Here is a 26,457-nt window from a genome sequence, read left to right on the forward strand (position 1 = left end):
CGTTAGCTTTTCCCTTTACCCACTGAATACAAGATAAGTTGACCCATTTATTTACAGGCTCAACAAGGGCAATCCATTTCATGCTATAGCACTGACCCTCAAGAAGGATCTTGTAAATGAGTAGCCTATTACAATATGTACAAGTGACCTTTAATTGCACCAAGAGGGTTTTTGTTACAAGGTCTTTCAATGGTACACCATAGCTACAGTATAAGTTGGTAAAGTATTTCTTAGGTTACAAGCAGAAGTATCAACCAAAAAACCCCTGTATCAAATTACACAAATAAAAAGTTTGAGGCATTTAACTAAGTCTACTATAATAATGCCTTTTAAATAAACTGATCAGAAAGATAAGCTGTTTTTCTAATCAGGTAAGAATTAAATATTTAGAACATTCATAAACAACTCATTAAGTTCTTAAAATCTAATCAAATACAACTTTGTTTTCCTATTAGCCTTTGGAAACAACAGCAGTTAATTCAAACTTGATACTAGCTTCATTTGATAACCCCAAATTTTAATTTTAGTAAAAGACACCTCTTCTCTTTTTCCTAAATGACTATACAACTGGAACTTTTACTACTTTGAAATGTTTAATGATGAATGATATACCTAAAAAAGTACCCAAATATCCAAATACATTCCAAGTATTATTTACATTTAATATTTAAACCAAATTTTCAATAAAGTACAGGGTCAGATATTTCAACCAACTTACTCAGAAATTTCTGAATGAATACAATATACTTCTGACAGTCTTACAAAAAATTGAAACTCAATACTCGATTTCATTAAACCATTCATATGGGGTATCTTATTTCTAGAAGGCTCACGCCAAAATGATTTAGTTTAATTCTCTACAACAATAGTGGGCTGACTTGACAGCACATGACAAAACAGTTCAGTGAACTTCACTATACCAGATACAAAGACCCCGAATTGGCTGCTCCATGAAATTTCCACTGTGGCATGGAGTTATGACAGTAATAACTTTGACAAATTTTAATTTCTGCTTAAATAGAATTGCTTTATCAGTTTTGTGGCTACAGGAATTTTTATTAAACTCATGTTTCTCTTAATTATTTATTATGGTCCCCCAAATCCTACCTTTCAAAAACTAATAATTTCTATTTAATCTCATATTTCCTTAATGAGGAATACAATTTCTTCTTATTACTAAACTGTAGGAAACTTTAGCAATATTAATCAATAAAAGAGGAAAATATTTTGCAATTATGAGATTTACTGCTTAATTTTGCTTAAAGAACTTCCAACAAATAAAACATTTGCAATAGAACAAAAGAGGTTTTAATATGAATGGATCAAACCTTCATTAGAACCAGTTATAATAAAATAGGAGGCAAAAATTAGGAATTTAAAAACCTGGATTTGGTAGACTTTTCTATCTTATAAGTTGTATACATCTTAATTATCTCACAAGATAATTTTTGATGTTCCGAAGATGATAAATATAAGATAATTTAGAAAAATATAAAATATAATATAAAAACACAGTAACTATCTATGAGCAAATTAATATTTGCAAAAATACCTGAATGTAGAACTTAAGTGAACACAACCATAATATATTGTAATTAAATTTGGGATACTTTTGAACCATATCAAGACAGTTGACTAGAACAAGGGACACTTTTTTTGTATAGAATACCTTCCCCACCTTATGTAGCTGAGATCTAGAAAACCTACCGGAGTGGATAGTGTTTTAGTGACTGACTTCATATTTTTTGCAAATTAACTTTTCTATTAAAAAATATCTACCACACACCATAAATAAGTAAAAAATAAGGAACAATCTTGCCACCCTAACATATTCATATATCTATTATATATATATAACATAGCAAAATGTTACATAAGAGAGAAGCTATGATTAATCCAATCCGAATTTTACAATGTATTTTATAAAAATAGAGTAGAAATGATTGCTGGCACCAGAAAAATTTTTAACCTGTATCTTAAAGGATTATATAATAAATACGTGTGTGTACACACACACACTTTTTGAGGTTTGTTCTTTTTTATCACTCAGGCAGAGGATTCTGGCTTCTGTGCTGACGATGAGATGGCAGCACAGCTTGGGTGTGGCCAGTCGTTAGTGGTTAAGAGCACAGGCTTTGGAATAAAACGGATTTGAATTTAAGTGTCATTTCTGTTGGTTATTAACTCTGTGACTTTGGGTAGGTTAAGCTGCTTGATCTCTCTGATCCTTAAGTCTCCTCATTTGTGAACTGCAGATACTAACAGTGTATGGTAGCTGCGAGATCTGTGAGGCAATGCCTACAAAGCACATGCAATAGCCCAGACCCCTGTGAAACACTCAATAACACTTTTTATTTTTCTATCAATAATAATTAACAGGGCTCCTGAGCATGCTAACTTTCCAGTGTAATTCTGCACAGGGAGTGAGAAGATCTGGGTTAATACTGGCCCCACCACAGCTCTATGACTTTGGGAAGATTACATAACTCTTTATATTTCCTTACATTAAAATGTGTGTAGTCCAGAAATAAACCCACACATCTAGCTAAATTTTGACAAAGGAGCCAAGAAGGCACAATGGAGAAAGGACAGTCTCTTCCATAAATGATGTTGGGAAAACTGGACAGGTGCACGCAAAAGAATGACCATCATCTTATACCATACACAAAAATTAACTCAAAATGGACTAAAGACTTGAATGTGAGACCTGAAACCTTAAAACTCCTAGAAGAAAACAGAGAAAGAAAAAAGAAAAAAAGAACAGGCAGTACATTCTTTGACATGGGTCTTAGCAGCATCTTTTTGAATATGTCTCCTCAGGCAAGGGAAACAAAAGAAAAAATAAACAAATGGAACTACATCAAACTAAAAAGCTTCTGTACAGCAAAGGAAACCATCAACAAAATGAAAAGACAACCTAACACCTGGGAGACGATAATTGCAAATCATATATCCGATAAGGGGTTAATTTCCAAAATATATGACAAACTCATACAACTTAACAACAAAAATACACTCTGATTAAAAAATGGGCAGAAGATGTGAACAGACATTTTTCCAAAGAAGATATAGGGATGGCCAATAGGCACATGAAAAGATGTTCAACATCACTAATTATTATGGAAATACAAATCAAAACTACAATGAGATATCACCTCATGCCCGTCAGGACAGCTATTACTAAAAAGACAAGAAACAACAAGTGTTGGAGAGGATATGGAGAAAAGGGAACCCTCATACACTGCTGGTGGGAATGCAAACTGGTGCAGCCATTATGGACAACAGTATAGAGATCTTTCAAAAAATGAGAAATAGAACTACCATATGATCCAGTTGTTCCACTTCTGCGTATTTATCCAAAGAACAGGAAAACACTAATTTGAAAGATATATTTGCACCCTTATGTTCATTGCAGCATTATTCACAAGAGCCAAGACTTGGAAACAACCTAGGTGCCAATCAACAGATGAATGGATAAGGAAGATGTGGTGTGTATATATACATACGTACACACATACACACACACACACACACAAACAATGGAATACTACTCAGCCATAACAAAGATGAAATCTTGCTATTTGCAACAACATGGATGGACCTTGGGAGCATTATGCCAAGTAAAATAAGTCAGATGGAGAAAGCCAAATACCATATGATTCCACTCCTATGTGGAAGATAAAAAAACAACAATGACAAACAAACACACAGGTATGGAAAACAGACTGATGGTTACCAGAGGGGAAGTGGGTGGGGGGAAGGGGAAACGGGTAAAGGGGGACATTTTTATGGTGACGGATGGAAACTAGACTTTGAGTGGTGAACATGATACAGTCTATACAGAAGTTGAAACATAATGGTTTACACCTGAAATTTATATAACGTTATAAACCAATGTGACCTCCATAAAAATTAAATAAAAAAGAAAAAATTGCATGTAATAATGCCTATGGCAAGAGTTCCTGTCAGGATCAAATAAGAATTAAGTACGGCAATATATGTGAAAGCACCCAACACAATGCCTAGAAAAAATGAGATGCCTAATACATGCTTTTAAATGTTTCAAGTGTTAAAAAATGTGAGTTACTGTAAAAATAGAACTTTAACATTTTAACAAATATTTATGGAACACCTATGAAATGTGCTCAGGATTTAGCTGCAAACAAGACAGACTATGTCCCTACTCTTTTGAAACTTACGACAGGTAAGGTTGAGTGAGGTTGGGAAATAAACTGATAAACAATCGGAGTAATATGTAAGTGGGTTACACTAAGAATTAAGACAGGGCACATGATAGCAGGTAACTAAGTGAATACTTCAGATGCACCAGTCAGGGAAGACCTCTCTAAGAAGGAGACTGAGACATTTAACCTACAATCCAATGACAAGAAGAACTCTTGAAAGTATTGGAGGGATGACCATTCTGGGAATTTGTTGTGCAATGGCAAAGGCAAATGAGGCAGCACTAAACTTAGGACGTTTTAAATACAAAAGTATCCCCAGAGCTACCGCATCAATCACAAAGCTCAAGGACACCATCTTTATTCAGCCCCACTGTGTATTTATTACTCTTCCAGGTACCCTGGAGGAGCTCTCAGCAAAATACATGTTCTTACTTCTAGGAACTTAAAAATGCATTTAACTGAGGAAATGGGACAAGCATGGTTTGTCGTCAGTTTTTGCTTTCTCTTTTTCTGTCTTCCTTAGGCATCACAGACAACACACTGTAGGAGGAAGTGTTTCAGGGAGCACCTGGAAACTGGGCAGATTCTGCTGCAGCAGCTATGCAAAGGCTTTGAGGGGATCCTTGAAGTACCACAAGATAATTTTCCTGGAGCCATAACATAGAACACATATGGAAATGCTAGTACCTGCAAAGTTTAGGAAGTTAGGAAAAGATCTTTCTCTCTTTGCATCCTTAGACGATGCGGACCTTGTATCATCCTGGTCTCAAAGGTGAGACTACAGGTACCACAAAATTTTTATGAGAGACTCATGGACTGAAGACTATTTGGCAAGATTCTAAATATTTGACCTTTGTTTTGTGCAACCACGTCACTATTCAAATATATGCTTTCCTTAAATTCTCTGAGTAAAATGTAGTATGAATTGGTACTAAAAATGGTGCAATGTGAAATATTAGACTCTAAGTTCAATTTACAAAACGACCACTTTTATATAAAAATTATTCACAGTCAAGGTGTCATAAGATATTTAAAAATATTTCTCAAAGAAATAGGATTAATTTGCTGTAGCAATTTATAAGTTTAATATCTTAGGTGTTGATGACCAGAGAGGAACTTTAAGACATGCAATAGCCAAATAAGAGTTTACTCTTCCTTCACAAATGAAGCAATGACATTCTGCAGCCAGACTCCCAGGAAGCCTGAGAAAGGAGCACAAAAGCTACGAGGCCCTGTGCGCCCAAGGGAAAGTCAGCAAGACGGCAGCTGCAATCATCGGGATGATTCTAAAGCAGCCTCAGGCTCTTCTCAGAATGGAGACGTGGCCCTCTTACAGCACTATTCCAACGAGTCAGAACGCAGAGCAAAGGACACTTATGCAATCACATCCTGGAAGGGCACTTCACTCAACATTTAAGTGGAAAATAATTATAAAGAAATTTCAGAAAAATTGTCAGTGAATGTAAATGACTCAGGGAAAAATGTTTTTTCTCTCAACGCGCTTAATAGATTTTCAAAGAGCTTACCACTTAGAAACAATTTCCTTTTACATTCTCCTTAAGGAATTATTAATGTAAAGACAAATTTTTATGAAGTGGTTAAGTGAAAAGTTTTGGATTCAGGCTGCCAGTAAGAAATACTCGCTCTCCCCCCGATACAGTACTATTACTTTGGAAGTTTGATCAAAGGGGATAAGCTTTCACAACATTTATATAGGAAGTTAAAAAATACTTCAAATATTTTGGGAACTTACCTAATCAGTATACTTTTAGCATGTGTCTAGTCATGTAGCCATCTTTGGTCAATCATCAAAAAATCAAAGGCAAATTGGCATGACTCAACCCTAACTTTAATCCCGCATGATTGTGTCGTGTAAGCTTGTTTGTGTGAGAGCTGCTGTGGTTTTAGCAGAGAGATTAACAACCGGACCTCAGCTGGCCCAGACCCTGCCCTGCTGATGCCTCAGGCTCTTTGAAGTCTGACCATCATACCTGGCAAAGCAGCAGTGGGAACCAGAGTGGTGTCAGATCTAATCACGTTGTCCTCTGCAGCACAGCTAACCATGGGCTTCACTAATTGGCCCAATTGCGGATTATACCTTTTGCTACAGATTCAAGACAATAATTTAGTTAAATGATGTTTTTTTTTCCCCTTATCTCTTCTAATTAAGATTCCAAAGTGGGAAGAAATAGGATTAGACAGAGTCTCAAAACTGTGTTCCTCTTAAGGTGGTATGCACTTTTGATAGGCTCACTATGACATGTGAAATATATAGAGCATAGTATTAAACCAACTTCTGGAGATTCCGTGAATCCTATATGACCCTACTATATGCCTACATCACTTGGGAATTAAAGGTCAAGTATAGGGATGGCAATATAATGAACACACTAAAATGTAAACATGTAGAAAATGACATTATCATTGTTAAAGAATGCTAATGTGGGTTTACTTCTGACAAATAACTTCACCTATATGAACAGATGCCTATGTTCCACTTAGGTTTTGTTCTTGCTAACTGCAGTATATCTGGGAACTGAAATACCAACCAATATTTATGGAAGGCATCATTGTCAGAAAAGGTACACTGGACTATATGGTCCATCACCCTACAACTTAATAATGCTCCTGAGCCAGACATTTATATTTGAATTATTTTATTTTTGCGTCATAACTTTGAATTGATAGGTAAGTTCACCATCGCCCCCGCCTCTAGATATAGTAAATATATAGTTACCTTTCCACTTCCCATTTAAAACCTGGAAAGGCTGTTGAAAACATGGAGGCATGAAAGGAGACCAGGCACCAAGCTACCACGCAGTGCTCGAGACTGTCCAACACATCAGAGGGACTGACACCCTCGTACTTCGCAAGAGGCCATGTTATTTCAATAAGTAAAATTTCAGATCATTCTACTAGATCAAGTACACTGTAGTATTATATAAGGCTAATTTATACTGATGGCTATCCTATTCTGGTCTTAATACTTAAGAATAAATGTTCTAAGTAAGTGCATCAAACATAATAGTTAGTTAATAAATGCTAGTTGATCAATTATTCTGTGAGAAAAAGTTCTTGGTGATTGGAGAGGTACTGAAGTCCTGTCCTCTGGATTAGGGGAAGAGCAGTACAAGACAACCTTGATTAAACTTGATTTACTTTGATTTTCTAAACTCTCAGTATTCATTTAGTGTACAAGATTCGCATAAATACACTATTTATGATAATTACTATTTTTGGACCAATTAAAGCCTACAGAAGTATTGTTCATCCTTATATGGAAAATTTGCAGTGAATGGTATATGTCTTTCACAGATTTCAGTGTCACCCAGTAACCACAATTTACCACTGGGACTTAGAAACATTAGAGCTGGAAAACTGTCCCATTACCAAAGCAGAAACCCTGTTTATAATAAACTTAATAAAGGTTGGAACTGTAATAATATGTTATTATCATTTATATTAGAAAATTAGATTACTATGTGTCAAGATATGATCAAGCTGAACGTTACAAAATCAAAATAGCAAAATAATATCAAATGCAAGTAAAAAAGCTGCTGTTAGGCTGTCATCAAATTAAATGCAGCCACATTTCAAATTCCACCAAATCTTATTGGTTTATATATCATAATTATATCATAATTACTAATAGAAAGAAAAAATTGGTTAATGCTAATCCCAGCATTAGAGAAGCAAAAATTACAGAAACTAAAGAAAATATAAGTCTAAGCAATTATTTCAGCTTAGAAGTGAGGCTATGTACCTAAGTTACACATCTTACAGAACTCCACTGTGAAGGGAGTATTATAGGTCACTTGATCAGTGGAACTTATATAATATGTATAGCTGTATTATTTGGACTATTTTTAAAAATCCATAATTTATCTATATTACATATATTTCAGCAAAGATTTTATTATCTACTACATCTATGATTCTATTCTTACTTCTGGGATACATACAAGGATGAAAAAGACAGTTTCTGTATATTGAATCTATTATTACATCTTAGGAAAGCCTTTTGCTATAAAATATTTCATCATTATATAGAAAATACAAACATAAGGCCAAGGAATAAGTAGTATATTATGGTTAATCAAATATGCTAGAGAGTTACCAAGTACAGTTTACAAGGATTATCAATTTTCAAAGAATTGGAAAGCTCTTTCTTTTAACCTGAAGCCATATTGAAGCAACCTGAAACTTCCTCTTTTACTTATCCAGGGTGCTTACCAGGATTTTGGTGTCATGATTCTGGATATGATTCTGCTCTGGCTTTTGCAGAGGGGCTAATTTATAGAGCTTTATAGTTGGTGAATACTAGGTAATAGTAAAAATTTACTGTGATTAGATAAATGCTTCCACTTGAATCTGGACAATACCAATCCACAACCCAAAAAGGAAGAAATACTCTCCTCCAAATCACTTGAAGAATTTAGAGATTACTGGTTAAAGTTGCTCTACCTGTTAGAGGCCCTTGGTGGCTGTTAGTAAAAATATATTCAGTTTTCATAGATAAGAATGGCAATGATTTAATCAATCAAAGAACAGGTACCCTAAAAATAGAGATGAGGGTGTTTGCCTGTTTCTTTTGCCCCTTGTTTCCAACCATGGCACCTTTTAAGACCATGTGATGGGCAGTAAATTCCAGCATGGAACAATCTACCTGCACGGTATCAGAAAAGCTTTTTCTGCTTTACCTGCTAAACTACCTTTCCCTCCTGCAAGTAAGATGCAGACTCAATCCTGGTGTACTACAGCCTCAGACTTGACAGACAAGGAGAGCGAACGTGTTTTTTAAATATCAGGGCAATTTTAAAAAATATTTATTTGTCATGCATATTAAAACACTGCCACTTGATGGATAATTTTTCCCCCAATAAAGGAATCCTCTTGTTTCCAGTTTCCATAATATATCACCAAAGACTTGGTTTCTGTTTGGATATGCATTTTACAATGTACAATGCTATATTAAAAGCATTTAATCCTATGTGAACCACATGGTTTTATCCTGTTATAATTATACCTATATGTACTTCTATTAGGTTTGTTTGATTCTTTAATTTATATTTTTTCTAATCATCAAATTGAATTTTATGGCATAAGTAAATAAGTTACTTAGAATGTGTTTTACCTGTATTTCTCTATATAAAAAAATTGTATTGATTATGAAAAAGGTAAAGGATTTGATCAACTTTTTAAAAAACAACCATGTACTTGTGTTTTGTTTTCAAATATTGCTGTGCAACCACAGGGTGACCAATTGTGATGGTTCTCTTAGTTTAGAATAGTGGGAAGAGAAGACAGGAAACAGAACAGAGACCTGTGTGGTTAATGAAAGATCTTTTATCCACTCCAATGGCAAAATGTGGTCACTTTTAGAACCTGAAGTTATTCAAAGGACAGGGCCCCCTTGACATTATCTAAGTCCTTTATTTCTACCCCCTCATCCCCAAAATAAGACCCAGTGTGTGTGTGTGTGTGTGTGTGTGTGTGTGCGCGCGCGTGTGTGTGTGTGTGAGAGAGAGAGAGAGAGAGAGAGAGACAATAAACACGATTCACATTGCTGTGCTACTCTTCTCTCTGGGTGCAACATTTTTGTCACCAGGCAATGTCCTTGCTTAGTTCATATGGTGACACACACGATACCTTAGACCTGATTGTCACAACATTCATCTCGGGAAAAAGGCATATCACATGGAACAAAAAAACTTATAACTTTCATGAAAAATACAAATTCAATTTAAAAGAAAATGACGAGGCAGGCTTTTCTTGCGACACTAACAACCGTAACTTTATCCCTCTAGAAGTCTGAATGTCGTGGTAAACTTCTCAACATTCTGTCAGAAAAACTGAAACAATGTTTGAACAATTACAGTGCTGGGTTCCATTTCAATGGTTTCTTCTGAGAACTAAAGCAAATTAGCTCAAGAGTCAGTATTTCCACCCTCTGGTTCTTGTGGCTTTAAGTGGCTTTTGAAGGGAGCACCCAGATGAGGCACTTCTCACACTCCTGCAGACACGACCTGCTCGAAGAACTGGCTGCCTGATTAACTATTAACTGCTCTCAATAGGATTAGATAATTAAGGACATCGATGACCATTAATTAGGAGGAGGGCACATTAATTTGTCACTGGATAGGGCCCTTACAATGATTTATAGGTTAGTGCTACTTGCAAATGTGAAGGGAAAGAGAAAAAGAGAGAGAACCATTAAGTCACCTTATCAAGTGGCCAGCTCAAGAGGGCAGAGGGTCAAAAAAGGGCCAAAGTGGTCACTTAAGGGTGAAGTCCCAAACACCAAAGCAGTGCCAAGCCACATTGACCATCATTTGGTGATGAAGTTAAAAATATGCTAATTTATTGGTGGCAATTCTCTCTTTTTATGGTTTCAAGCAGTTAAGACAAGTGGCCTGCTTAAGAGCTTTTCATTTGAAAAGAGATTAAACAAAATGGTTTGTCAAGGCTGCTTGGCTGTTTTATGTCTTTGTTAAAAAAAATTGCACCCACTATACTGATAACTATCACACCACCCAAAAGCCATCTCTCTCTGAGCATTTATTTCCTTAATAAATACATCAGCTCTAATTGCTTAATAGTGCTATGTTCATTTGCTCTTCAGCAAGATTAAGTTGAAATAAATCTTTTGTACTACTACTTTCTGTCCCTATTGCTTGCATAAAGGTCACAAAAAAGGTTTAAGTTTTATAGAAAATTTACATAAAGACAGTGGTGTAAATTATACTTTGTCTTATTCAGCATGGAAAGCAGAAAGGTGATTTCACTAATAGTAAAGAAAACTGCTTTTAGAATGTAGATAAGGAACACAATTGTGGGTAGCATTCACATTCCACACACAAATAAGCACAGCTCATTAACATTGAATTAAATATGCTTTGGAAAGCCTCGGAAATATCCACGTCACACTTATAAGTTTAGAACTTACTTTTAATAGACATTTGAAACAAAATCATTTGCTGTACTCTAATGATACCCCATTAAAATAAAAGAAAAAGTAGGATAGTCTAAAAAAATTTTGTTACACCAAAAGAACTTAAAAATATGAAACATCTTCTAAGAATTGCACTAACGTAAAAAATACATATTTGTGTAAAGAGATACTATTTACCTCAAGACTGTGAACTGAAACATAAAAATTCTCTCTTACCTCAATGGTGAATAGCTTCCTTCTTAATTTGAAAGCTAAGTCTTTGACATCTGATACATCACCAATCAAATTATTAAGTCGAGGAATCTGCCGTATATGAATCAAACCTTGTGGGAAGGAAATTAAAAGAAAAAAATAAAAAAGGCTGTCTTGGATGCATAAATTAAAGAGGCTTACAGCAGAATCCTGTAAATTTACACACAAGCATCCTCCCCTTTTAAAACTGGAGCTTACTACCAGGAGCAATGAAGCAAACGGTGTGATTATACTCAAGTAATCAAGCAGAATAAGATAAACAGAAATCCTTGAGCGAGGAAAACTAATTGCACTTTGGTACAGAAGTGCAGATGTAAAGAGGGGTCTTAATACTTGTCAAAACTACGGCCGGTTTGCGTGCGATTTTCTCTTGTGTTTACAGTAAGCAAATATGGCTATCACCTTGCACGCTGCCCACGGCACCACTGAGTGATCTTTATTTTATTAAATGCACCAGTAAGCAGGCAGCAAAACAAGGCTTATGGGTTACTGACAACTAGTGAAGCACTAATGACAATATTTCATTTTCTATCTTATTAATGACTTGAACAAACCATTGAAGAAACTACATTTCAGAGCACACTCTAGGATCAAACATTAACCCCTATGCTATCCCAAGACACTCCTTTCTGTGCATGTCAGACCTTGATGTAGCTGTTAGAAGCTTTGTAACACTGCTAGGTAAACCACAAGCTCTGGCCTCTCGTCAGCAGAAACACTTGCTAATTTTTTCTGACAAGAGCACTGGATGGCTTTTGTGCAGCTTAATGCAGTTTCTGTCTACACTCGGGGTCATCTGCCACAGTGAAGACATGGCAGACTCTTAGTGCATCTCTGCCTGACTCAGCCCATATTTAAAAACCACCATCCCAAAGACACTGACCCCTAAGAAGGCAAGTCCAGATTTGAACAAACTAGATAAATCTTATTTACAAAACCGCTTCTCTAGTGTACGGTTTTGTGTGTGTTTGAATGCTGAATAATGTATTAGTTCTAGCTTAACAGGGTAAACCTCCAGGTGCTTAACTTTAGAAACAGCTCCTTCAAAAATAATTGGACTAAAATACTCAACTTAATTCTTTAAACTTAAAAAAATGTAAAAGATGTTAAGTAGACAGCTTTTAGACACAAATTAACAATATTTAATACAGGGCTATTTAGTGAAATATATTAAAGGTAAGCTCACCAGACTTTGGTTTGCACTTCTCATCTGAACTCTGCACGTGCTTGTTTAGGTAACTACTAAATCAGGGGGCCTTAAAGATGAAGGAATGATTCATAATGTCCTTCTTATTAACAGAAAGTGTACTCGTCATCAGAACCACCCCCTCCTCTGTGGGGAATAATTTATTAATTCAGAGATTTCAGCACAAGAAATCATAGTCTTTCAACCCCTGAAATGTTTTAATCAAAATAATATTTGTTTAATATAAAATATAATTTCATTAAATCTATAAGGTCATAATACTTACAAATGATACTCAGATATAATTTGTTAAGGTAATATTTAACTTGAATTGTTTTAAAAGAAAATGGAAATAATAATAAAGAAATAATTTATGCAGTTATAAGATAGTTAACTAAGTCCTGGGGATGTAAGGCACAGCTGGGGACTAAGGTTAACAATAATGTGCTGCATATTTGAAAGCTGCTAAGAGAGTAGATCTTAAAAGTTCTCATCACAAGAAAAAAGTCATAATTCTATGTGGTGATGGATGTTAACTAAACTTACTGTGGTGATCAATTCACAATATATACATCTATCAAATCATTATGTTGTACACCTTAAACTAATACAAAGTTACATGTCAATTATAGCTCAATAAAAATCTTTAAAAAAGAAAAAAAGGAAATAGTTTAATCTTAATAGCTCTCTTACTATCATAGTGACAATAATATACTAAATGAACTGTATACATATGGGGTTAATCTGAGTACATACCAAAAGCACACTTATGCAAGTAACTGATCATAAGGCAAATTATTTTACGGAGCTTTTGTTCATAGCTTATACTTTCTAGACTTTTAAAAAAACACTTGATTGTTAGATTGTGCTATTTTATTTTTTTAAAGGTTGTATGCTGACTCCTTAACACACTGGTGATTATCATATAAAGTATCTTATAATCTTATTTTGTAGAATCTAGAAACTGCCACAGTCCTATGATCACAATCTTGTAGCAGGCTGCAAATAAGCTATTCAGTCTTTAGACTAGAAGCTTCCATGGAAGTACAGTATTCCACAATAATAACAGCAATAATTAACATTCACTCAGCAGAAGTAAACAGGCAAAACTCTTACGCACCACACTCTACACTCAGTTTACAGCTAAAACACACATAACTACTAAGGCTTTCTTTTTTTTTTTTTTTTTTTAAAGATTTTATTATTTCCTTTTTCTCCCCAAAGCCCCCCGGTAGATAGTTGTATATTTTTCGTTGTGGGTTCTTCTAGTTGTGGCATGTGGGATGCTGCCTCAGCGTGGTCTGATGAGCAGTGTCATGTCCGCACCCAGGATTCAAACCAACGAAACACTGGGCCGCCTGCAGCGGAGCACGCGAACTTAACCACTCGGCCACGGGGCCAGCCCCTACTAAGGCTTTCTTATTGCAATAGTTCCATGGAACAACTTTCATAAAAAAATCCCCAATTAACCAAACGACTAAAATACGATTAAAAGCTCCAAAAAATATAAGTAAAAAGTCTGATTAATTGATCTGTGATTATACTAGGGCGGCAATATTTTAAAATTTGTTCAAACTCAAACAACAGAATAAGCAGAGAAAAGTCCAAATACAATCAAAGATGTTCACTTTCTGAAAATGTGATTGACTAGGACTTTTAAATATTATACAGTATGAGTTCTGTTTATCATACAGCTAAGCCTTGGAAAGTATAAGCTGCTACACAAAGCTGTTATTATTAGAATTAATGATATTTCTCTCAAACAGAGCTAATAAGCACAGCTGTTTTCATGGCAACTTGAGGCCATTGGGACGAGATGTGTGTCTGACTGAGCCTCAGTACCTGGGTTTGAGTCCTCGGTCACCGCAGGCTGTAGTCTTAATGGAGTTTGGGGACAAGCTGCCATGAAGACTGGCCAGGAATGGAAACCATTTAGCAGAAATACTATAAAGTAAAATTCATGCTACTTGACAGTAGATTTTATGACTGGACAAGATGCTTCCAGGGGCCCTAGGGGCAGCCAAGCCACACTCTTCTACTGAAGGAGCTGCTTACCGTGATACTCCTGATATAACGGGTTCGTTTCTCTCTCAGAACCAATAAATGATTCTAGACCAACGACTGTATCTGACAAGTTTGTAACACGAGCAATGACTGCTTTATTCTGTAAAACAAGGAAACAAAACACTCATGTTATGTTTAAAAATATAACATCTATACAGCGCCATTATGACATCTCAATGACAAATTGTAGAGGAGACAGACTATCAACATAGAGAAATAATTTGAAAGTTAAAGCTACCACAGGCCGAAAACTGGATGAAAAGATGCCCTAAACTGCAAAATCTTGCCCATGGAGGTCGGACATTCTGATTCAAAAAGCTGAGGGGGCATACCTTAGCTTTGTCAGGAAACATAAACTGACGATTTCTCTCTGGCCTTAAAGGGCAAGGCTACCTTTATTTTCATACGCTATTGTTTTTCAAACTACTTGACCCATTGCCTGTGGGAAAGTCTAACAGACATCAGGATTGAGAAGAAGTAGATAGTGCAGGATATGGTGTTAAGTCAAGTCCCACTAGCATCTGTCAACGGGGACCAGGTCCCAATGCTCCAACAGCTGAGGTCCTCTGTACCCTGTCAGAAAAATGGAAGGGTCCAGCTAAGAGATGCAGCACGGCTAGCTCTGGAGTCTCTGTTCTCTCTTTCCAGATGCTGCTGTTTGGCTCTGGGATCACAATAAAGGCAAAGTGAGGATGGTAGATGACTAGCATTAGACTAGTGGCCTACCTTTCCTTCCCAATACAACCCAACACAAGGAAAATACTGCTAAACAATACATTGCAAAAAAGGTCACATTTTAAGGAGCTAAAGTTCTAAAATACCCAGAATTTCACACCATAAAAATATAATCATTGAAAATATGATCATTAAATACCCTGCAGGTTTTCTTAAATTATTTTATTTAATAGAAATTCAGTATTTCTTTTAGCCCCTGACAGGATGGTAGGACAGTAAACTGTTTTACATGATACACATCTTAGACAAAGTTTTGCTCTGAAGATCTAGATAAGTTGAAAATATTGTGGTTTGTAAAATTTTATAATTTTGAAACTCCTTTTATACACTGGTTATGTCTAACAGTTTAAAAGTCATCTTCAAAAGAGGGATGGGAAATGTAAAACATTTAAGAAAATTTATCAGTCTGATGTTACGTCCCCTGTTAAAGTCCAAATATAACAAATATGTTCACTTTTTGAAAACATGATTGACTACGGAGCTTACTGGTATTCCTCTGTTTCTTAAGTCCTCTTGTAAAGATTGCATAGGAATGAAGAATATGAGGGCCAGTGGATGTTATCTGACTCGGCCTGAAATACACAGTAGCCTCTGTCACTAAATATTACATGAAGTGACAGGTTACCTCACACCTAGGACAGCATTTGAAACTCCTCCATAAGTAGAAATGTGTGTTACATAAGGAATGTTTCAGCCTTTGAATCAGTGCTCTTAAAAGGAACCAGTAAAAATAATTATCCTTAATTGTCTTTAAGTCTTTCAATCACCTGGGTACCAAGTATAGAAAGACAAACATAATTTGGAAATGCCCATTTTTTCTAAGGCCATTTTTCATTCGATGGTGAGAAAATAATCCAGATTGATTCCTTACTTTCAGTTCTATGCCACAGGGGACAGTCCTCCTCCAGGAATAACAGGGGCTTCAGAGGCCATAAGCATGTTCCTCTCAATATTTCTTTAGCCAAAGACCATTATATCAAACTCATCCAGGTTGGGTTTCAGCCAGTTATTCTTCACCCAAACAAAAATGTCTGCCAGACATTCCAACAGCTGGGAGACAGTTCACAATGAGTCGACTTGAAAATGATTCATTGTGCGAGTTTTGAACAATGTTGGGGTAGGGGTGGGTTGTGGCTGGGGTGGTGTGGAGGGTGAGAACAAGTGGGAGACGAGGAAAAGCCATGTGGTTCTCCCGCTCAGAAGAATCTTCGGTAAGAACCACCAGCAGGCTCTTCTCATTTCATTTTAGGATAAACTCAACTGGGAAGAGCTCTCCCGTCGTGGACCCTCAGATGAACAAGCACTTGTAAAGGCCACTAGCAGTGTTTCTTAATCAAAAGGTCAGATTTCCTTTGTCTATAAATAGAAGACTAAGGCTTTGTATCTAAATAGCTGAATCTAAAATGATAAAAGTCAATTTTTGTGAGAATTCAACTATACAGAATTTCAGTGATATAAACTAGGGCTTTCTCAATTCTCTGAATAACAGACGCTGTGAGCTGTAGGATGGGATTAATCTCCATTCTAGCTGTATACAAGCAGGGTCCTGTGCCTTTAAATGGGCAACCTGACATCTGTTTACTTCAAAGAAGGTTTTTTTCCTTAATTTAACATTAAAATTTACTAATAAACCTCTTACCATCTGTAATGTTTGTCAACTTCATAGGTCTTTTTAAGGCAATTTATGGGAGATTAAAAAATACTAATTATCCACTTTATAGAGGAAAACTAATAAATTCCAAATATAAAAGATGTGTATGGCTTAGATTTAAAAATCTCACAAATTCATTTATATATTTCATTTGTTACATTTCTACGTTCCACAGGTTTACATTACAGTTATTAACTACAAACTACAGTCTACTTTAAAAGCTTTTGTGAAGTATTAGAACAAGGGTAAACTTTTAATCATTACCGTAAAATAAGTTATATTTAACAATGACCTTACTGCTTTCCGCACAGCAGTTTTGGAAAATAGTTTATGTAATGTGGGAAGCCAGATTGTGGAAGTTGTATAGATATCTGAAAAATGTCTACGGAATAAAAAGCACTGGAAATTATATAAAAATAACATCTAAGTTCCCGACTGACATAACCTTTGTCTTAATTATAAACTCATTCAGTCTTCCAGTTATTTGCAGGAGCATAAAAGACATTTGAGAATGTAAATGCACGTGTTTTTTAAAAATCTAAAATACTGTTAGAGATTACCTCTGTACCTCTAAGATTCATAGGGACTATGGTGTATTGATGCAATCATGTCTTAAAACCACTTGTGCCAAAAGATCTTTCAAATCATAATATTAATACTAAATGGTCTTTTAGATAAAGGTAGGTGAATTTTCTTAAAGAATCTAAAATTAACGGCTTTAAGAAAATCCTTAAAAGCATAATAATCACAATTCACTTCAGGAGGAATACACTGTGGCCAACAAACTGTCATAAAATAAACCTCAGTGCTCAGAAAGCTTTAGCACAATGATCTGAGCAGAGGCCTTGAAGCGGGGCTTCCACATTCTCATCTTAACACATTCTAAGTGTTTTTATGTTATTAGCCAAGACGTGAAACCTTCTTGGTCTACAGTCTACGTAGTTGGAAATGGAGAAGTAAAGGCATCTGTGCATCAATTACCTAGACATAAATTCTGGATAGTTTTTGTGTTCATTTTGAAGTTGCTACATTACAGTTTCCACTAAGAAACATCTGAGGAAGGACATTCAAGATTCACCAGTAGGAGTAAATTAATGGTTATACTTCAGCATGGCATAATCACATCACCCAAGTATGTACAATGATATGCCGCCCTCCTTCTCGCCCATCTGGATGTGAAACTCTAGGATGGCTCAAAAATCCTTCTTATACCAGACAAATCTCCCTTCACTCCTGGGGCAAAGTTGTCAGCTCTGGATGGCAGCCAAGACATGGCTAGGAGGGAAGCCAGGAGAGAGGAGAGCCGGTGTCCAGGAGTCTTAGGAGTGTGCTGGCAGTCTCAAACAGCATTGGATTAAGTCACATAAAGGGTTCTTAAAACTTTCTATCGCAGTGCAATTTCTCAATTAATTACTTAAATTTAAATCCTGTCAAATGTTGTTGCAAATAGAAAAAGCAAATCAGATTGTCCAGTCTACTACCTTCTTACTCCAATTTTAATCTCACAAAGACCCCAGAGTTTTGTTTGGATTGCTCCTTGTTTGGTCTCAGAGAACGTTTCCTGTTCGCTCTTATGGAATGATAGTCTCTTTTTCTTAGGATATGCCAAATCCCTTAGATGGATTGTAAATAAAGGAAGATTAATTTAAGGCTCCCTTCCAATTCAAAAATAAAGCAAAAACTAGGAACGTTGTTATGAGATAAAAATTCAACTACTGCCATATAAAGCTCCTTGCATTTTCTAATAAAAATGCTTGAGATACCTATTTAGAGTAACCAAGTAACAGTGAGAACACCTCAAGCTCTGAATATTTCCTTACCTTTTGGGCCTCATTATCTCAACAACAGATATAGCTTCTACCAATACAAAATATACTTTCAGGAAAGATTTTTGACAAAAGAATTCAAAAGTAATTAACCAATCACTTAATTATCAGGAAGCTTGAAAGGAATAAACCAACTGATATGAAGCATTTACGTAATGCCTCAAAGAAGAATCAGTCTTTGGGGTCCTCAGATAGGAAAGACAGCAGAGACACACTATGAAGGGCAGGGCTCCCGCTGGAGTGTGGCAAAGGGCCACAAGAGCATAAGAGCACTGAGAGCAATGTCGAAAAGCCAAAGACATACTGAAGTTACTCGACGTCTGACTCTACTACATGACGTGATGTGTGCTGGGGGAGGGAACCCTCACAAGAAAAGCAAGTGTGCCACTCAACAGCTCATTATAACAACATTTACTGGAAAACGATATGTATAGAAAAACAAACATACTAGAACCTAGGACGTTTCTTTGTCATGTAATCAAAAACATAAACTTGGATAAACGGATACATCTAGGGATATTTAATGAGGTATTTGTTTTCCCATGCTTAAGTTCTTCATTCTATAGAAATTGAGACTATGAAATAATAACATTATTAATACTGTTTGTAGTTTTTTACAAACCATCCCCACCTTCTCCAGAGTTGTCATCTATTTCTTTGGATTACATTTTTATTTTATTAAAAATATTTGATAGTGGGGAAAATAATTCTGTTCATAACTGTTTTGAGTTTAAGAAGGAATATTATTTTATAAAATAAAATATATTAATAAATATCTGAAATGGTATTAATAGTTTAATGAAGGTATTACCTTAAATCTTCCCAGATTTAACACTGAACTTTATTCAAAGTCACACACAGTTAATTTTAAAATATAGAGGAACTTTAATAAATTAAAAAATTCTAACTAACACTCTCTTGGTAGCATCATATACTGATATTAATGTAAAGAAATCATAAAACAAAAGTATTTTGGTTCCTTTTTCTAATGCTTAAAACATATCCACAAAGGAGCTAATGTCAAATATACTTTACCTTAAGGGCAAAATAAATTGCTGAGTAAGCTGCCAAATTTTACTAGGATTAAGCAATGGAGCCACGTCTTTTTGTGTTTTCTATCTGACAAAATACCTGGCATTCTAAATTTTGGTATGAAAACGTTGGTTCTTTAAAATTGAAGGTTTTTTTTAAAGAACACGATGTTACTTTCAGAAATATTATTTACATTTATACTGGCCTCAAATACTACATGCTTTGCAGAACATTTATTTACACCAGTTTTCTTTTTCAGTAGGTTATTCTAGAAAATATTTTTTTAAATGTTCTATAAAATATTTTAAAAAATAATCTTATATGGTCTGAAAACTCTTATAAATGGGGTGAACAAAATACTGTAATGAATAGGCTGAAAAGAATAATGGTATAATACTCAAAATTAATTTTAGGCACTTTTCATAAACTATATATCATCTAGTTTCATATTATAGAAATTATTTATAGAGAAATTTGTATTTTTTGTTTAAAAATGCTTTGTAGGTAACTTCCTAAATCAGAAATTTGTTGCTTACTGCTTTATACTTGAAACCCTTAAAATGCAATTCACAGATGTCCAAAAGCTCACACCCTGCCCAGGAAAACAAGTGCTAATACCCAAATATCAAACAGAGCATCCAGCTGATGTTTGTGATGCAGTGGCAGGTTAAAGATACTACTAAAGTTTAAAATCAGCTTAGAATAATCCCATATTGAGTATAAAATTATAGCCTGTCATCAGGAACAGGCTGACAGAGCCAGGTCCAGATGGGGGACTGGCTGGGAAAAAAGCTGAGGCAGGTGGGAAAATGATGGGAACCTGATGGAAGACAGGACTACTCCCTCTGCTGGCAAGGCTCTCACCTGCTTGGATTTTTAACTAATGACTAGCTTTTCTTTAATTATTTAAGATATAACCAATAAATTATGTAAGGTGTTTCTTCTCCAGTTGGCTGTTCTGTGTTTGCACATTTTCAAACTCATGGTATCCTATTTTTCACCAGATTAATTTCTCAAGATATAAGGATCCAATGTTTCACCAGGAGGTCCAATTATTTACCTTGTAATTTAATTGTATCATAAACATAAGGCAATGTATAGTTGCTTTTATAATTTAAGCCCTTTAAAAATTAAGAATGGTTTTGACCTATGTTTGTTGATATATATATCTTCTTGAAGAAAAAATTTCTTGGGCTACAGACTTCATAATCTCTTTCTCAGGCTCTGCATAATGTCCCGTAATGAAATAATATAGAAATGAACCATATAAATCAACTATACAGGAAACAAGAAAACAGCATGTCACAGCAAAACAGCATAGATGCACAGCGCCAAACCTATCTGATAATCTAAGGATCTGAGTTTATAGATATTATGTACTAATACGTAAGAAATTAACAACTAATGTTTACACAAAAAATTTGTTAAATTTTACAGACGAAAATTATTCAATATTTGATTTTCAATGTAAGTTAATAGCTGCAGCAAAAACATTTAGTAAAAATCTGTTCTAAGATTTTGGCCTACAACCAGCAGCTCCCAGAACAGGAGGGATAAGCTCCTTCACCCACTGTTCTCATCTGAATCCTGGCGTACAAGCGATTCCAGCTCCCAGCTTTCCAGAAGGCTCCGTCCCGGGAATCCCTGCCTGCCATTTGGTTTGCTGATTTCAGTCTCTCAGGACTTTCTGACAGTGGCTCCACTGTGCTGAGCTGGCACTTGCTTCCAGAAGTGAGTTACTATTAACCCTGTAGGTCAGCTGTGGCACTAACAACTCTGTGCAAGCGTTCAGCCACCGCGTACAACTTGCTAGTCTAATTAAATATTAATTCTAAGTGTTACATTTTGTGGCTAAGAGCTTTTATTTTCCATCATCAGGCTGGAAGAGAAAGAGGTTACAGGGCTAATTTAATCTCTCCCCGTCCTCCCCAACATTAAAGATTAACTACACAGGGTGCAAAAGCATTATCAAAGAAGCAGGAACTCTTTATATAGTAATAATAATGTAATTAATAGCAAAGAGGTAAAACATAATGTTAGGATATAATATACGACCTGGTATTTAAACAGCTTTAAATTATAATTAGTTACAAGCACGTTTTGTCTCAACATTAAGAAGTAAGTATCATCCTTTTTTGAAGACAGCAATCTTCCTTTAAGGGAAGGTATGCGTCCAAGTATATAAATAGGAATAATTCAAAACTTGCATTTTCTCACAGGTATTTTTCAGATAGTGTGTAACAGCAAAGATAAAAAGCTCAGTAATGTTACTTGGAGAATAAATGCAAAACTTAATAAAGCTGTACTTGTTTTCTGTATGCAAAAAGTGATGTAGCAGAGTCTACAACAAACATAACGTTTGAGATCCTTCCCCTTTCTTGCGCCGTGTTCAAGGGGAGAGCACAGAGGGGCTGCCCCGCTTCTGCTCCCAGAGCAATTGTGTCCACGCCTGGACAGCGGGCACTACAATGTCTACTCGGTCCAGCAGCCAAAGATTCCATATGCCCAAACAGCTGACTCAACCTCCTTCCCGGGAGCAGACGCGGCACCGTCTCCCTCAGCGGTCCATTTGAAGACGGCGGCTCCAAGCAGTGCTGTAACCAGCACCACCACAAAGAGCTACAGGGTGCACCAAAGCACCGTCAAGCTACTTCGGAGAAAGCAAAAGGCCTTTAAATACAAAATTACTTTTCACTTCATGCCTTACTGAATATGCTTTAGTTAGATTAAATACAATAAAAGGCTTCTCAATGGTAATTTTTTCTTCTAAACATGTACAGAAATCTTACTGACAATTCTAAATATTCTGCTCTATTTAACATGCATATTTACACTAAGGTAAAATGGTAAATACACCACTACTAATGCTCCAAACAGATGGAAACTTCTACATAATTTGGGGTTTATTTGTGTAAAACTTTCAAACATCCTTGACCAAGAAAGTAAATTAGGTAGATACGTAACATGCATACAAGCTAAGATTTGACTTAAAAAATTAACCAGATACCAGCAAGTGCAATTTGAAACAGAAGAAAAAAACTGGAGCTGTAAGAATTTATAAATTCCAAGCCTATAGTAGCAGAATCGAAACAGAGTTTTATTATTTCTTATTGTAAAGAAAAGCAAGATTCTGTTTACAATTCACCAGACTTACATGAAGCTATTAAGTTTCCAAAGACTGGAATTTGACAAATATGGTATAAAATTAAAAATGAGTTTAATATGATTCAGTTCATTTTTAAAAATTCCTTCTTTGTAAACTTTTAAAAAGGTTAATTTCTTACAATCTATTTCAGAGTAGTTGAGAAGATCTAGAAAAATTCAAGGCAGATTCTCAATTGAGAACATCTTGATTAAGGAATTCATGAAAAACTGATATTCAATATCTCATGTTATCCTTTAGCGGTTGATAGTTATGATGAAGAGATTAAATCTGTACTTTTCATCCTTAAATATTCTCCTTAATAAAGTGCATTTAAAATAATATCTAAATAGATTAAGTTATATGACGGAAGGTGGTGGTGTGCTTTCCTATAATGATACTTATATCAACAAATATGTAAAAAATATTTTCCAAAATTTTATAGTTGCAAATGCACACAAGTCTCTGGTTCCTTCACCATGCAATTATTCTTAGTTCTTGTTTTAAAAATAAAAGATTTCACACTGAGAAATTCACAGGGCCACTGGAGTCCACACTTAACAATCCCATATTAGTGGCTGGTTCTAAAGCAGTTCCTGGCTTGACTCAGAGTTTAGCTGCTAAAATACTCAGCACGAACACACAAGTTTATGGATGTGGAAAGGTTTGTTTTGAATTTTTCTACATTGACACATACTGTATCATTCACTGCAGGGGGTCCGAAGTTTCAATACCTTAATATTATAAATATTAATTTGAAAATCTATCAATTAAAATAACACTAAATAAAATCTCATTCAATTTTCAAGCGACATTATTACAATAAGGTGCTTTCTTCCTGCTCTTCTTCAGAAAGTGAATTTTTTTCTTGGTACAAGCTAACTACTGCTGGTAATAGTTTTCTTCAATGAGATAGCTGGGGAAAAAATTCCATACATCAAATTGTTGGAAAATAGTGGTTATTTGATAAAAACTAAATAAGGCTTTTAACTGACCAAGAGCCAATGATGACCAATAAAAATATGTTACAGGCCAGTTTCAAAACTCAAATCTGTTCTGAATAAAAGAAAGTTTAAATAGTTTACCAACTAATGTTCTGTAAGCAAATATATTAAATGCTAGCAATACTTGGAATTATTCCAGAATGAGAAAATATTATTTCAATTTTACATTTTATCAACAATGTCAAAGAAGTTTTCATTCCTGCATTATTATAGTTAAGGAGAAATTTATTAGGTTGTTTATGTTTCAAAATTCCTTAAAATGGTAGATTACGATAGCATAAATAGATTAGGAAAAAAAACCTAAATTTTATTTTTGAAAGGAAAGCTGTAAGAAAGGCATAGAAAAATACCCTTCCCTATTTTAATTACAATTCTAAGTGCTTCAATATTTATTTCCTGACCAACAGTTTCATGTAAAAGTACTTTTAAATCAATAAAAAATTCAAATCAAGAACAACCTGTCACAGCTGATGTAAATAAAATGCGTGAGCCAGAGGAAGTTCCTCTTCCTTTCACCTTACTAAGAGAATGACAACAAGGCATGAAACTAAGTTTTTATTTCCAAAAAGAATAAATGCTATCAGTCACCAGTTTTCTTAAGCACACAACTGTCACTGGGAATTGAAAATAAAATTAATTTAAAAGGCACAAAATGTTTGTGTAATTTGGAGGTGGACGACAAATTTCATTAATAGTAAGCCAGTTCTGATTTATAAGACCAAAAACCATTACAGTTTCACATCTTGCTAGGCATGGAAATCAAACAGCCTCCTGCTGTAACAGCCTCAAAGTTATCACTTTGCAAAAAATCTCATTAAAAAGTTTCAAAGGCTGCAAAAACATTTCTAACAGTAAAGGGGAAAAAAAGAAGCAGAACGTTCAATGTAGCTGAAATATAATAACTTTTAATATGGAAATTTATACTTAAGTTTTTAAAAGTTGAAATAATATTCTCATACTTAATATGTAGGAAGAGTTTCAAGGTAGGGTTTTAGTTATTTTTCTTAGATGTAAGCTTTCCTCTCTCTTTTCAAATTCTCGACGACAGAGTTGTGCACAGTTGAGTTGTGAGAATGTGCGCAGCTGCTGTGATTACAACTAAAGTCTGTCTACTGCCCGAGTCTGAGAGACCACATGTCCGGCTGTCCTCTCATCCTGCCATCCTCACCAATTAACTATTAACATAGAGGCTGTGCACACACTCTGGGGGCTCTCTAGCAGGCTTCTTGGCGAGGGGACAACGACACAGCAGGGATCCAGGAGCTGAGTAACGCCGGAATATAGGGGCGCCGCCCGGAGCTCCACTCCTTCTAATGACACTCTACCCCATGGTTCAGCAGGGAACAAAGTCTGTATTAACTTGGCCATTTTCACATACGTTTTTAATACAATGTCTTTGGGCAGATACTAAAACTAGACCCTAGCAAGAGACAATATAAGTAAGACTACTACTTCATAAGGAAAACTGTTTAGCACTCTATATAATTTTTTAAGACATTGATAATATATTTGATGAATAATTTTAGAGTGTTCTTAACAGATATTTAGAATTTATTTTTATACATTTGTTTCAATGTATGATTATTATTTTTTCCTGTGTTGTTATGGAAACAATCTTTAACCCAAAGGAAATAAAGAATTTCGAGTTCAAAGTTCTAAGGCTGAACAGCCTTTGAACACAAAATATTTCAAATGCAAATTTAAAAATAATTGTTTTTTACTCTACTTGCAAAAGTCTTATTATAACAGTAAGTTAAAATCAGTTTTGAATCTGTCACTGTTTTTTCTATTTCAACTTTTCCTCCTCTGTGCAATTTCCTTAACTATGTGTTCCTTCCCTACAATGAAATTAAACATGGGAAGTATGCCAAAAGTACAAGAAAGGGTAACTAATCATTACTGTACAAGTCTGACAGAATGCTAACAACTAAAGTAAGAACACCGATCAGCTGCTTTACCAACCTAAGAGATAGACACTTTATATACTTTTAGTCTACTATTCCTTTATATAACGTATTCAAAAAAAGGAATCACAATTCTATTATCTAACATGTTTAATTATATGACAAAATTTCCAAGGATATGAAACTACATTTCTATTTCCCACCAGAATCCACTTTACAGTCAAATTACAAGCTCAGCATCCAAATACCCGCACACACTAATTCTCTGCTCCGTCCGCACTGTACTGTCGTCTACACTGCTGGAAAAGCTCTGGAGGACAGGGACCTTGCCTGTTGTTCACTACCATCTGCCCCTGGGTGCCTAGAACCGTGCCTGCAATAAGCATCTGTTGACTGAGCAAGCTGAATGACCCTGAGTGATCCAATCATTGTTCACACCTTGACTCGGCGCCAGCAGGGACGGCACTGGGAGAGAGCAGAGGAAGGCACTGTGGAATGCTATGAAGAGTTGCGTTACAACATGGC

The 26,457-nt window shown here is 35.4% G+C and overlaps 1 protein-coding gene across 5 annotated transcripts in view; it reads right to left on the reverse strand.

Moving 5' to 3' along the window:
• Nucleotides 1-26,457, reverse strand: part of ELP4 (elongator acetyltransferase complex subunit 4) — a 238,843-nt gene that overhangs the window by 112,277 nt on the left and 100,109 nt on the right. For 4 of the 5 annotated variants that reach the window (XM_046637835.1, XM_046637836.1, XM_046637840.1 and 1 more), the window contains exons 8-9: nucleotides 14,630-14,738; nucleotides 11,353-11,459 (exon numbers count right to left, since the gene is read on the reverse strand). In XM_046637835.1, the coding sequence (XP_046493791.1) occupies nucleotides 11,353-11,459; nucleotides 14,630-14,738 (216 nt within the window). Of the gene's footprint in view, nucleotides 1-4,715; nucleotides 4,832-11,352; nucleotides 11,460-14,629; nucleotides 14,739-26,457 lie in introns of those variants that run through there. The other variant, XM_046637838.1, reaches the window with a different exon arrangement.

Source organism: Equus quagga, chromosome 14 (assembly GCF_021613505.1).
Source record: "Equus quagga isolate Etosha38 chromosome 14, UCLA_HA_Equagga_1.0, whole genome shotgun sequence".
Taxonomy (NCBI): Eukaryota; Metazoa; Chordata; class Mammalia; order Perissodactyla; family Equidae; genus Equus; species Equus quagga.